Consider the following 14,631-nt stretch of genomic DNA (forward strand, 5'->3'; position numbering starts at 1 on the left):
TTCTAACAGGAAAAATAAAATCAAGGTGATCTCTAAATTAGAAAGATTAAAGTTAAATCGCCAACAGTTACAATAACTGTTTTTGTGCTTAATAATAAGCACAAAACAGCTTTGTTTTGGTTAAGATCTTGACTGATTAGTTCCAGTGACCCATGCAGACCACCAGGGAAACAACAGTGTAGTGGAAATGCATGTATTCATGACTTGGCACAGTGAAGTGCAACTAGAGCTGACGATACCAGGTCTGAGGAGAACCAGTGTTTGGGTGTGTGTAGACTTGTAAAGTACTTCTGATAACCAAGTCAAAGTGTGGCGGGTGGCGAGTTGTTTCCATATGCAGAATCTTGGTCTGAAACTAAGTTTTGCACAAGTGGACCACCTACTTGTAAAAATAAGTGAACTAACAACTGACTGTCCAACCCCAATGAACACTATGAAGAAATGCCATGAGTAAAGTGAAACCCTTTGCCAGCACTGTTTAGGATAATGGTCAAACCAGCAGAATTTGCAGCCAGTACATACTGACAACATTGGGCCAACACTGACCATGGGCTAAGCTTTCATGTGAGATCACCAGCCAACCATTGTTAGAGCTTTTGTTACATTTGTGTTTAGATATAGACAAGCTGTGCTGTAGTAATACATGTGCTGTAGATATGTAATAAATTGATCAATTTATTACATATCCACAGTGATTGTCTTTAAGTATGACTCTCTAAGTCACTTGGAACAGTTGCTGAAGTTGTTGAAGAATGCAATAATTCTGATCACTGCAGACTTTTACAGTTCTATGATGGCATGAATCATGTTAAATGATTTTTCAGCTTTCCTAGTCTCTGAAACCCTCATGATGAAAGAGCAAGCTTTATTCAAAAACGCAAAAACTCAGCTTTTTAGATTTTGATGCATTACTCTGAAACCTACATTATCCACTTTTGTCTGAAAATTGATGCATAGAAAATGAACAAAATTGCAATCTGAGCAGCTTGCAATGACGAAATTTTCAAAAGGTATAGACCTCATGGTCCACTATTTATTCGCATTCACCCTAAGTCCTCTCCACAGCACCTCCATTTTTCTCATTTTGCCTGACTTTGCAAGTGAAACAAATGGGTGCTAAATGTCCAGCACAGCAGAAATAATCAATCAGTGATATGGTACAATGGCCAGTATTCTACTGTGTGAATAAATGGGACTATAGTTATCTTTGCTCACCTGTTGCTGACAATGAATTATTATAAGGAATAAAGTGAGCTTGTCGGTCACCAGTTTTGGAGGGCCTCCAGCACTGTTCTCTGGGGCCAGATATTGGTGTAAAATCCAACGTGGGCAATAATCCTCTGACTAAGAAAACGCCATCTGAAAGTCCCATAGCTCAATCTATGCTGAGTGGAAGACAGAGATGGTGCAGAGAACTCCTGGATCAATGCCATAACTAAATAAAAGCAAAGCATTACAGAATAAAATGGCAATAATTCTTCTTGTTAATCAGATCGACACTGATTTTTGTTTCAGTTACTTACACACTCACTAGCACACAGATGTAGAACGTATCAATTAAATCACAGTATGACTAATATGACCTTTTGTAGTAATTCTCACTATCAGTATCCCTTGTAAAGCTATTTACGCATACGTAAACACAATATTTATACCCCACTAGTATTAATTGGGCTACTACTGATTTTGTGTATTTGGAATCTATTTTTATTCAGCTACATTTAGTGAAAGGCAAACACAGCATATCAGCTTAAACACCTCCAATAACCAACTGTCAGTCACAGTGGTGGTGAGGGGTAATGAGCTGGGCTTGTTTTCCAGCCACAGAATCTGGCAACTTGCCATCTTTGAGTCAACCATCAAGTATTGTAGGGTCAACTGTGAGGTCATCAGTCCAAGAGGACAATGAACATGAAAACCCACAGAACTGGGATTTATAATAAATCTTTAGAAAAACAAACAAACATCTAGATGTTAATCATTTCTCTTTGTGTGAAGATGATCGTACAATGTTTTGTTGAGATTAGACAACACAATAAGAAGGAGGTAGGCTACTGAAAGAAGGTGTACTTTCTTTTAAGCATGGTTTTACATTCACAACTACCTGTTAACTGCACATATGTAAAGAGTTAAGCTTCCTTCTTTCAGGGACAGCGAGGACACTGGACTTTGACTTTTTAGGGTTTGACTGGACACTAAAAACTCCCAGGGTTGGAAATATCTATTATTGGTGTTCACCAAGACAGAATAAAAAAGGAAAATAGCAGGTTGCTTTTTTAGTAAAACACAGAAAACCCAGATAATAAATATCTGACATTTTTGCTTCAAAGATTGATGACAATGATTTACAAACTTTCTTCTTAGTTAAACTGTGATTGACTAGTTTGAGTAGAATTTTAATCTGGATCAGAGCAAAAGCCTTAGATCTTGATACGGTATTAATGAAGGAATCAGTATCTAAATAGCTACACTGGTGACGTTGCTTTCTAGCATGCATTGTTCCTTTAGCTTATTCAGAGATGGATAAAAAATCATTTGAAATTCATTCTCAGTTCTCACTCAAATCATTTGAACTAAATCTCATCTGTAAAACTGAACTCTGACAGTTTTGACACACAAAAAAAGAAGAAGAAATCAGTTAGTGGTAAATCAATCTGTACCCGACCAGGACTGTCTGTATACGACTGAAGTTATCCTGAACTGAAATCCAATAACACTGATATATACATATGACAAAACTGAATCCATTTTACATACAATAACTATCGTCGTCACCATCCTCATCTTCATTGTCCTCTTTATCACCATCTCTGGCATCATCATCAAATCCAAGCAGGATGTCTGTAGTAATCACTGTTCCTGCCACTCTCTGAATGTTGATTACCCCACAACTTGATTGCAAAGGACTTCACTCTCAGTCTCAGTAGAGGTCTCATGTTTGGCCTAATTGCAAGTCTTGTTAGCCAGTGTAATGCTAGGGTGGTCTGCTGCTTACATATCCCAAAAGACATGAGCTTCAATCTCTGCAGACACCACAATGAGAGGCAACAACCCATGAAATACAAGCATTGTCTTATCCTTATATCTAAGAGGGTCATCAGTGACACATCTGGGGTTAGTGGTAGTGTTTGAGTTTAGTTAATGTTCACCTATTTTATTGCCCATTTGTAGAAGGTTTTAACAGAAAAAACATGATACCAAAATAACTGGATGAGACTTTATCTGAAAAAGGCAATAAAGGCTCTAAACTGACAGTCAGTCACTTAAGATACTTAAGATGATATCATATTTAACTGTCTGGGTATTTGCTAGGTAAGTAGTAATTCCCTTTCCTTAACAATTTGCAATTAAAAATACCAAGCCTGCATAATTTTTTTCTTTTGGTTCAAATCAAGCGCTTTCAGTCAAATTCTTTATGCAATTTAATGTCACATACTTTTATTTTCAATTTTCACCTTTACTGAGAACATGACACACAATGTTTTGGCCCAGTTACACACCATCACTGCTTCATGGGAAACTGAAGGATGATTTTGGGTTTGCTAAATGTCATATAAGACCATTTTTAAACTTTGACAAAATGATTTAATTCTGTCATACATGTCACTTTTACGTTATTATTCAGACATACTAGTGCCATTGTTTGTCACAGTACACACTCTCACTCTCGCCACCACTGTCACTAAGAGCAGGCTCTCTCTCTCTCTGCCTGTTTCTGTGTGCATGTCTGCATCTTCGTGTGCATGGCACAGTGCTGCTAAAAATTTGTACCCTCCTACACAAGTCTCTCTTCCTGATTGGCTGAAGTAAAAGTCCACAGAGAGATAATTTTCTTTTATAGCAACTTGTAGATAGTTGGTAAGAGTTAATATCACATATGTGCATGCATTTGCTCTTAAGCAAGCAGAACAACTAGCTTAGATACACAACAGACACGCACAGTCAGTATCTTGTGCATACTTTTCCATTAATGCAACTGCTCTCGGAGACTGCAATAAATGTTAGATGCCAATGTTGCTAGGTCCAGCCAAGTAAGACTATTAACGCTTTTTCTTTGCAAAAGTTTAACTCTAAAGTTGACAAGTTCAGACACCTTCAGATTACTGAAAAGCAGTGCATGTTTGAAAGAAAATATAGTGTCTTTTAGGAAATGCAGCTAAAAAAAAAGGAAATCATCTAAAAGTACATGGAACTGAAGCAACTTGGTGCTGGTCAAGGATTTAGTAAGGAAGGAACAAAGGAAAGTACATATATAATAAGAGCAGCTGTCTCACTTCTCCGTGCACACTTTGAGCTGTAAGCTCTATAGAATCTGCCTACTCTATCATCGGCAGCATTTTGTCCAGCTGGTGCTCCGGGGCCATGTGAGAGATTCTAACATTGCTCTCAGGGGGGCAAATTAGCCGGACTGGTTGAGCGAGGCTGCAAAGACACTTTACATCCTATTCCACAGACCTGTGCACTGATCTGCCTCCCATTCTGTCTCTATTATTCTGCTGCTCTGGCTTTGGGGAGGCAAAGGCTGGCCAAATTGTAATGTCATGCCTTGAGGTCGAAACAATGACCATTTGCTTTGTGTTTGCTGCTAAGTGGCCTATTCCCATGCAGTGTGACCCAAGCGGCATCCACAGATCTGCTGAGTGAAAACATTAGCACTCACACTGGGCATACTGCCTGCACTTCAGTAATATAATCAGCTTGGTGTTCAGCCAGAACAGACATTTAGGGCAAATGTTGAGTCGGTGCAACAATAAAATAGTGACACTGGTCGGTCTGATGAGATTAATTCTTCCCAGCGTGGGCATGAGATCAAGGAGGATTCAAACTCAAATAATCAAATAATATGCTGTCAGAGACATAGCGTGGCTTGGGACATGACAGCACAAACCTGTTGGATGATCCTGTAGTTAAAGTAACTTGGAAATTACATCCATAACAGCTTACACAAAAGCACTTAACTACAAGGTGACATATCCATGCATCTAAGATTTAAAAGACTCTTTTGGGACACCAGAAGTGTTTGCAAGCAAGGTGAAACAAGCGTTGTGTTCGACCAATGCCTTAGTAAATACATGGATAATTATTTTTCCATCTACTGGCTTGATTTCACTAAAGTCCTTAACCCTTTAACATCTGGGTTTAGGGTTAAGATAGATAATGTCTTTAAAAACACATAAAGGGAGGAGGCCTTAACAAAAAAAACCCTGTAATCTAACATTCTACACTCACTGGTCATTTTGTTAGGTACACCTTAGTACTGCTGGGCTGAACACCCTTTTGCCTTTAGAACTGTTTTAATTCTTCACAGCATGGACTATTTAAAAAATTCCTGAAAACATCCCTCTGAGATTTTATTCCATATTGTCATAAAAGCATTCCACATATGCTGCATACCCATTATGCAAATTTCCTGTTCCATTGCATCAACTATCTCTACTGGATTGAGATCTGCTGACCGTGAAGGCCATCTGCGTATAATGAACTCACTGTCATGTTTGCAAAATCAGTTTGAGATAAATTGAGCTTTGTGACATGCTTTATCCTGCTGGAAGTGGCCATCAGAAGATGGATTTAGTGTGGTGATAAAGGGGTGAACATGGTTAAGGAGCAATACTCAGGTAGTCTGTGGTGTTTAAACAATGCTCAGCTGATACTAAGGGGACGAAAGTATATCAAGAAAATATCATCCACACCATTATACAACCAACAACAACTTGGATCCATGTTTTCATGTTGTCCACACTTAATTCTGACCCTAACATCTTAATGACACACATCACATCAGGCAGTGTTTTTCCAATCCTGCTGGTGTGGTCTTCTGCTGCTGTAAGATTTGACGTGATGTGCATTCACAGATGCTCTTCTGCATACCTTGGTTGTACTGAGCGATTATTTGTAATTACTGTGGCCTTCCTGCCTCCTTAAAGCAGTCTGGCTGTGATTAAATATTTGCATTAACAAGCAGCTGAATGGGTGCACTGAATAAAATGGCTTTTGAGTATTTTGAATTTCTGAAAATATGCCTGTTAAGCACAAACTAAATACACAACTCTAACATTAGATGGATAGCCGATGACCTGGTTAAGAGGTAAAAAGAACCATGCTTTGTTTTATTCTTTATAAACAGGGGCACTTTTTGGATGCTTTGTTTAACATCTTATTCAGTAACTGCATTTTTATAAGCAGATACAAGTGGTTCTGCATATTTGAGCTGGAGCTTGTCTGGAAGCTGAGAGAAGATTCCACACCTTTGATAAAGCACACATTATCTTCTGTGATGCAGCTGAGTTTTCTTAGTTGTTTCCTTCAAAACAACTTCCAAGCTCTGTGTAATAAATGTGCTCAGTGCCAATGGTTGGAGCACTTGGTTACTTTGTGTGCTATTTATAAAAATCTCAAACCCCATCTCAGTTGACCTTCTGTGAAAGGAATAACGGAGAGAGAATGGAAACAACTTTGGGAAGGATGCAATGGAAAGCAACAAAGAAGCAGAGCAATTTTAACTCTGCAAAACAAACACATTACTGATGATGTGGAAGTGCAGAGCTTCAAAGCCTCTTATTTATAGGCATCACAAATTACAGACAGCATGCGGGGGAATGGAAGTGCTCTTTTCTTCAATTGAAGGTTTTCACAAACAGAAAGGATTGTAGTCATCCTTGGTGGTTGAAAAAAATCACTGGAATATTAAAGATAGGGTTGAAGGAGCTTTATTATCTGACACACTTTATAACATGTTGCTGTTTTGGTGCAGAACCTTACTGCTGAGCTTTAAAAGAGAAATGTTTGTGTCCCAGGGAAAACTTGGAAGCCTTCAACAGTGCCATCTATTGTTCCGCACGAGGGGAAACTTGATGATATAACTTTAAACGTTCGTATTACTTTAAATAAGGCAGATGGCACTTTGAGCACCCACTTGGTAAAATGGTGCATAATTCTTTTATTCCTTTTCTCATCTTGCTGGGGGCTGCAGAATAAAACACACCTGGGATGTGTCTGGGATCCTTAAGTATGTGTTGAAATGATGCTGCAAGAGCCTTAGGTAAGAAAACACGTACAATACTCATATAGAACATGAAAGCAAACAGCCTTGAAAAAAGTTTCCTTTCTATTGATCTGCATGGGTTTCCTCCTTACTTTTTTCTTGTTTTACAAAGGGAGGCATTAAATATCAGCGGCCATATACACTATAGTGCCAAATCATTGAGTTCAGGCGTTCCGATCATGAACACAGGTGTATAGAATCTACAAACATTTGTTAAAGAATAGCTCTCTTTCTCTAGATCTCAGTGAATTCCAGCATATTACCGTGATAAGATGCCACCTGTGCAAGTAGAGTCATGAAATTTTCTAACTAAACATTTTAGTGGTATTATAACAAAGTGGAAGCCACTTTGCCTGGGCCTGGGCGCCTCCTGGGTGAGGTGTTCCAGGCATGTCCCACCGGGAGGAGGCCCCGGGGCAGACCCAGGACACGCTGGAGAGATTATATCTCTCGGCTGGCCTGGGAACGCCTTGGTATTCCCCCGGATAAGCTGGAGGAGGTGGCTGGGGAGAGGGAGGTCTGGGCCTCTTTGCTTAGGCTGCTGCCCCCGCGACCCGGCCCCGGACAAAGCGGATGAAGATGGATGGATGGATGGAAGCCACTGGGAATGACTGCAACTCCATGAAGTGGTAGGGCAAGTAAAATAACAGCAGCTTTCGGCAGATTCAAGACTTCATGTGGCCTTCATATTAGCTCAAGAACAATGCGTAGAGAGCTTCATGGAAGGGGTTTCCATGGCCGAGCAGCTGCATCCATGCCTTACATCACCGAGCACAATGCAATATGTCGGATGCAGTGGTTTAAAGCACCACACCACTGGACTCTAAAGCAGTGGAGACATTTTCTCTGGAGTGAGGACTCGTGCTTATCTGTCTAGGAATCTGAAGGACAAGTCTGGGTATGGCAGTTGCCAAGAAAACATTACTTGTCTGACTGCATTGTGCCAAGTCTAATTTGGTGGAGGGGGGAATGTGGTGTTTTTTCCTAACTTGGGCTCAGCCCCTTAGTTCCAGTGAAAGGAACTCTTAATGGTTGAGCATACCAAAACATGTTGGACATGCTCCCAACTTTGTTTCCCAACAGTTTTGGGCCAGTCCTTCTCATCCAACATGTCTGACCTCAAAAATGTCTTCTGTGAGAAATGTCAAAAATTCCTATAAACACACTTCTAAACCTGTGGAAAGCCTTCCCAGAAGAGTTGAAGCTGTTATAGCTGCAAAGGGTGGGCTGACATCATATTAAACCCTATGTATTAATAATAGGATGCAACTAAGTTTTTATGTGTGTTAAGGCAAACAAACAAATTCTTTTGGGAATATAGTGTACTACTGGCTAATACGCAGAGCCTTCTGCCAGTGCAGAGCCAGGTTTGCGCAGCATCAAGGTGTTGCTGTAGTTAGAAATACTGCATTTTAATGCCATTTAAGCCAGCTATTTTTATTAAACTGATGTGAATGTGTTGTATTGTGGTGCCACAGTGTAACCCTCCAGATATCCATCCAGAGATCAGTTGTTACTAGTGGAACTGGCAGCTACTGAGAAAAGGGCAACTGTCAGCGGCTGGAACAGCATTAAAAAGGAAAATGCCTTTTTCCCTGTTTTGGAGTACTTGGGGACATGTTTTGTGTGTGTGTGTGTGTGTGTGTGTGTGTGTGTGTGTCCACTCTTCTCACATAACTTTCACTGACAGCCCACTGATGTGTCGATGTCGGCTAAGGCAAAAAACATCGCCATCACCAGCGCCCGATATGAATGCCAGAACTGTCAGCAAGTTATCTATGTATGAAAAAAGGGCTCCTATAGTCATCCACATATGCCAGTCCCAATCCAAGTATTTCTAAATGATACACAATACACTGAAAAATATTGATGGTCAACACAACTTTTGATACAATTGGAAAAAAAAAACATTAAAAAGCCGAGTGTAGAGCATTGTGAGAACGTATGTATCAGTCGCTGCATTGTGCTGCACAACAAACAAACAATTATAAGTTATCATTATCTGTGGAATAACAGTAATTTCAATAAGAGCACAAAGAGTACATATCACCACAAAGAAACACGAAGGAAGTTATGCAACAAAATTTCACCAAGTGCAGTTTCATTAATTTATTATTATTATTATTAATAATAATAATAATCATCATCATCATCATCATTATCATCATCATCATCATCATCATAATAATAATTTATGATTTCTATTCATCCTCTTTATCCTTTTAAAGTATAAAACATGAAGTAGTTGCTAGAAATTTCACATTAGTTTGAAAATTGAATGTTTATTGAATCTTTCTTTAAATTAATTAAATATTAATTTGCATATATGACCATATATGAGTGATTTGCTACATTCCTACAGCATTTTTGTTTTGTTTTTATTACTTAAAAATGTATGATGCAATTTAATTGTGTGTTTCGATGGGGAGGATGGGGGTTATATGTTGACAAGTGCATTTACAGTGGGTAACTTGGTCATTCCACTTCTGATGCTGTACAGACACTAAGTGAACAGCTTCAGTTCCATTCACCACCAAACACAACTAAAGAAAAAGTTCTTCTGTTTTTAAATCTGGTGTTGGGAACCATTCAGGTCAGTCAATACTTTTGAAACTCTTCCCTGAGGCTGACACAGGTGTCTTCAGCTCCTTCCAATCCATCTTACTTGTCATCTTTAAGAATCAGAAAGGGCGTTATTATGCATGTTACGAGCAACCTGGGCTGCTCTATGGGGGGCAGCTGATCGCTTAATGATTACAGTTTGTCCTGCACTGGATGAAGAAGCTACAGACTGCAGGAGAAAGCTTAATGTGAAGAGTGACACACACTCTCCAAAGGTTATTGGAGGATTTTGCCCCCGGGGTAGAAGAGTGTTTGCAGCATTGTGTGTACAGTACTGGACCGCGTGTTGAATTATTTAAAGTTAAATCTCTGAATGGACTAATACACTGAGATTGTTTCTGAATATGTCTTCATTTATAGCTTATCGAGAGGGACTCCCTCGGGGATCGACCAGGGACTGTCACCTTTTCAGCACGCAGGAACATTACACGAGACATAAGGTCAACCTAAAGCAACCAGGCTGCTCTGCTCACTTTTTCACCCCGGTGTGCGCCGCAGCGCGCCGGCAGCAGCACAGCTGCGCTGCGCTCCTTCTGACAGGATCCTCCGTGCAACAAGGACCTCGGTGTTAAAGATATCAGCATGCAACACCACAACCATGCTTGTCCCCTGCAGCAAGGCATCTACATAAAGTCACACTCATTCACTCCTAAACTCGCGTGCACGTCTCTCATCACAGTCTAGAAAAAACCGAGCGAAGAAAGAAAGAAGAAGAAAGCAGACAAGAGCGGTAACGCGTGCAGATCATACCTGTAACTCCACGCTGTAGCCCTGATGGAAATGCGTCGGGAACACCGCCAGCTGATGTTGCACTTGGAGGGAAACTGTATAATCCATGAACCAGAAGAAGATGCTGAAGAGCGGGAGTGAGCAGGAGACGCGTCTGCTGCTGGCAGCGGTACTACACTGTAGTACAATCTAAGCGTGCTCTCCGCCCCGCTGCGCTCCCATTGGCCGCGCGCCGCTCATCAGCCACGTCAGTTGACTTTGAGGCAGCAGGTAGGCAGCGCATCTCCCATTAGCAAATGTCATCAGCTCAGTCGTTTGTGATGTGCAGGCAGGAGCCGGGGCTGGGGATGAAACGGTCTGTAAAGAGCCTTTTATGATTCATGTGGGAGTATCGTTATTACTGACATGAGCAGTGGACATTCTGTGTGGCAAAAGCTTTTCATTTTATCTCATTTTTAGTTTTTATTTCATGTATACATCGTTAACCTGACATTACATTCAGCCTTAGCATTTAAGTGCTGAGATTAGCCTGTTGGACAACTCAGCAGAGTAAGTTTAAAAAGCAGAGGTAAAGGACATTTGTGCCCTGCAAAGTAAAGGGTCCTTAAAGGGTGCTATCCAGAACCTACACAGCATGCTGTAGCTGTCTACTGCCACTAGGGGACAGTGTCAAAAACATGCGTAATGGTCACAGACTGTATAAAACATGGACATAGCTTCCAGGTCAGAATAATTAAAGACCCTGTCACATGACCATAAGTGGTGTTAAAGTTGGTGCTGTTTTGCGTCTCTTGATTTTGTAACCTGATGGGTTGCCAACTGGAAGACACGAGTATATGATCATTTCGGCTTTTGCAGCTGTTTTAATGATGTGTCTGTGCAGAAACTCAGAGATTCAGAGATTACACAGAGGGAGGTGCTGCAACAGTTTGAAAACTTGAGACTTTGTGGATAGAAATTTGAAAAAAAAGAAAAAGAAAACACTGCAATGTCTTTGCTTCCTGTTTTGACTTCTTCTCTGTCTATGTCAGTGCTGAGGTGGAGGTATTGTCTGAGTGGTGACAACTAGGCAACTAGACAACAAGGCTATGAAACATTTACTTCAACTCCAAACTTTTGAGCTTTATTTAGTGCTTGCAGAAGAAGAAATGGCAATAGTGAATGAAGGCTTAGTCAACCGTAACTAATGCAGAAATACAGAATGAATCACTATTTGATTTGAATTACTACTTTGCTCAGAGCCTGTTAGAATTCTGTGAAACTCATTTTTTACTGATGACTGAAAAATAAGCTGGTGTATAATGAAAAAAAAGAAACAAAGGATAATAAAATCAAATCAAATTTTAAAAAAATGTTTTGCAAATTTGCAGCAGAGCCAGGCAATCCTCAGCTGTATTCAGCTATATACAGAGGCCTTCCCAAACCTTAAGATCAGCTGGAGGTTTGGAAAGTTCTCTCGCAAGGCACAAACTCCCCCTCACTTGTTTGATCAGTATCCTCAAGCAGCTTCTCAAAATTCAGAGTCTGTATAACGCTTTCAGTAGTTGGATATATGATGTAGGCTTATAGTTCAGTTGCCATCAAATCAAATTGAGTTATTTTGCCCGTGACAACATGATCAGACATATTTTGTTACCACTGTTAACTTTTGATTATGTGTAATATTTGATTCTAACTATGATTATGCTGACTAAACACTTCAGTGTGGCTGTGTATCAGTAAATAATAAATGAATAAAAATCCTCTTTGGTAGTCAAATTAGGGGAAACTCAAAACTATGTAAACATGTGAAAACAACCTTGTTATGTAGAATAACTTAAATCTCATTCATGTATAAAGCTCAGCTTAATGTTAGAGAATGTTTTAGGGAAAGATAAAAATTCAAATTCAAATTTTATTTGTCACGTACACAGTCATACACAGTACGATATGTAGTGAAATGCTTGGACAACTGCTCGTGACCTAAAGAAAACAAAAAAGGAAAGGCTATGAATAAGATAGGAAATAAATATGAAAAATTAAAAAGGTTAAATTTAACTAGGAAGGAATAAAATATAAATTAAGGTTAAAAATGAAATAACTGTACAACACAAATTAGAATGAAGGGTAAATTTAACTGGGAAAGAATAAGATAAAATATATAAATTAAAGTTGAAAATAAAATAACTGTACAACACAAATTAGAATGTAACGATGAGATATTAGGTGCTTCTATGTCTGTCTCATCATTATTATTTGAGATTCACCAAGCACTAATATTTATTCCCATTTGCACAACATGCTGAAAGTAGACTGGATTAAAAAAAAATCTTTGCAAATTCTTTCTTTCTTGTTATGGTAGGAAGTCAATAATTCGCTTTGCACGAATTTTCTTTTCTCTTTTTTTGGAAATATGGACTTAACAGATTTGTTTTGCTTTCAAATTATAAAGTTATGGCTTAGATGAGTGATGAAACATTTCTCCAACTGAAAACGATACGTCCAGATGAACAGAATCAACTTTTGGAGATTTACTTTCCTGGATGATTGAGAATGCATCAAGACCTGTTCTATCATTGAACTGTTTATTACTTAAGTACTTTCGTTTAGTATGAATGGCTGTTGTGAGTCTGTGCAGTCTTACACGCCTCTCTGCAGCTTCTCTCCTCCTGCTACCCCCCCCCCCTCCAAAAAAAACCCCCATCTCCATAGAGACTGTGTCAGCTCCCAAAGAGCCAAAAAACAAACTAAAAAGAAAGAACAATACAGTATCCACATCTGAACCAAAGAGTAAAACAGTGAAATGTGGATTATTAAATATTAGGTCTCTCTCCTCCAAGTCTCTGTTAGTACATGACTTAATAATTGATCAACAAATCGATTTACTCTGTCTTACAGAAACCTGGTTGCAGCAGGATGATTATGTTAGTTTAAATGAATCAACACCCCCGAGTCATTCTAACTACCAGAAACCTCGAAGCACAGGCCGAGGGGGCAGTGTGGCAGCAATTTTTCACACCAGCCTGTCAATCAATGAAAGACCAAGACAGACTTTTAATTCATTTGAAAGCCTGATGCTTAGCCTCGTCCACCCCAGCTGTAAAACTCAGACACCAGTCTTACTTGTTACCATCTATCGTCCACCTGGGCCTTACACAGAGTTTCTGTCTGATTTCTCAGACTTTATATCTAATTTAGTTCTGATCTCAGATAAAATAATTATTGTGGGTGATTTTAACATCCATGTAGATGCTAAAAATGACAGCCTCAACATGGCATTTAATCTGTTATTAGACTCAATTGGCTTCTCTCAAAATGTAAAAGAACCCACCCACCACTTTAATCACACTCTAGATCTTGTTTTAACATATGGAATAGAAACTGAACATTTAACAGTGTTTCCTGAAAACCCTCTCCTGTCTGATCATTTCCTGATAACATTTACATTTACAATAATTGATTACACAGTGGTGGAGAGTAGACTTTATCAAAGTAGATGTCTTTCTGAAAGCGCTGTAACTAAGTTTAAGAATATAATCCACCCACTGCTATCATCTTCAATGCCCTGTACCAACACAGAGCAGAGCAGCTATCTGAATGCTACTCCAACAGAGGTCGATTATCTTGTTAATAATTTTACCTCCTCACTACGTACGACTCTGGATACTGTAGCTCCTGTGAAAACTAAGGTCTCAAATCAGAAGTACCTGACTCCGTGGTATAATTCTCAAACACGTAGCCTAAAGCAGATGACTCGTAAGCTGGAGAGGAAATGGCGTGTCACAAATTTAGAGGATCATCATTTAGCCTGGAGAAATAGTTTGCTGCTTTATAAGAAAGCCCTCCGCAAAGCCAGAACATCTTACTATTCATCACTGATTGAAGAAAATAAGAACAACCCCAGGTTGCTCTTCAGCACTGTAGCCAGGCTGACAAAAAGTCAGAGCTCTTTTGAGCCAACAATCCCTTTAACGTTAGCTAGTAATGACTTCATGAACTTCTTCACAAATAAAATTTTTATCATTAGAGAAAAAATTACCAATAATCATCCCACAGATGTAATATTATCTACAGTTACTCTTATTACCATTGATGTTAAGTTAAGGCTCTTTTTCTCCAATTGATCTTTCTGAGTTAACTTCAATAATTACTTCCTCCAAACCATCAACGTGTCTTTTAGACCCCCATTCCTACAAAACTGCTCAAAGAAGTCCTGCCATTAATTAATCCTTCAATCTTAAATATGATCAACCTCT

General features: G+C 39.3%; 1 protein-coding gene across 2 annotated transcripts in view; it reads right to left on the reverse strand.

Moving 5' to 3' along the window:
• The window catches only part of zmat4a (zinc finger, matrin-type 4a), a 155,930-nt gene extending 145,372 nt beyond the window's left edge, over positions 1–10,558 (reverse strand). For both annotated transcript variants that reach the window (XM_076890659.1, XM_004565799.4), the window contains exon 1: positions 10,418–10,558. In XM_076890659.1, the coding sequence (XP_076746774.1) occupies positions 10,418–10,504 (87 nt within the window). In that variant the 5' untranslated portion in view covers positions 10,505–10,558. The remainder of the gene's footprint in view (positions 1–10,417) is intronic.
• Between the last annotated feature and the right edge of the window lie 4,073 nt (positions 10,559–14,631).

This window comes from Maylandia zebra, linkage group LG12, assembly GCF_041146795.1.
Source record: "Maylandia zebra isolate NMK-2024a linkage group LG12, Mzebra_GT3a, whole genome shotgun sequence".
In the NCBI taxonomy this organism is placed as follows: Eukaryota; Metazoa; Chordata; class Actinopteri; order Cichliformes; family Cichlidae; genus Maylandia; species Maylandia zebra.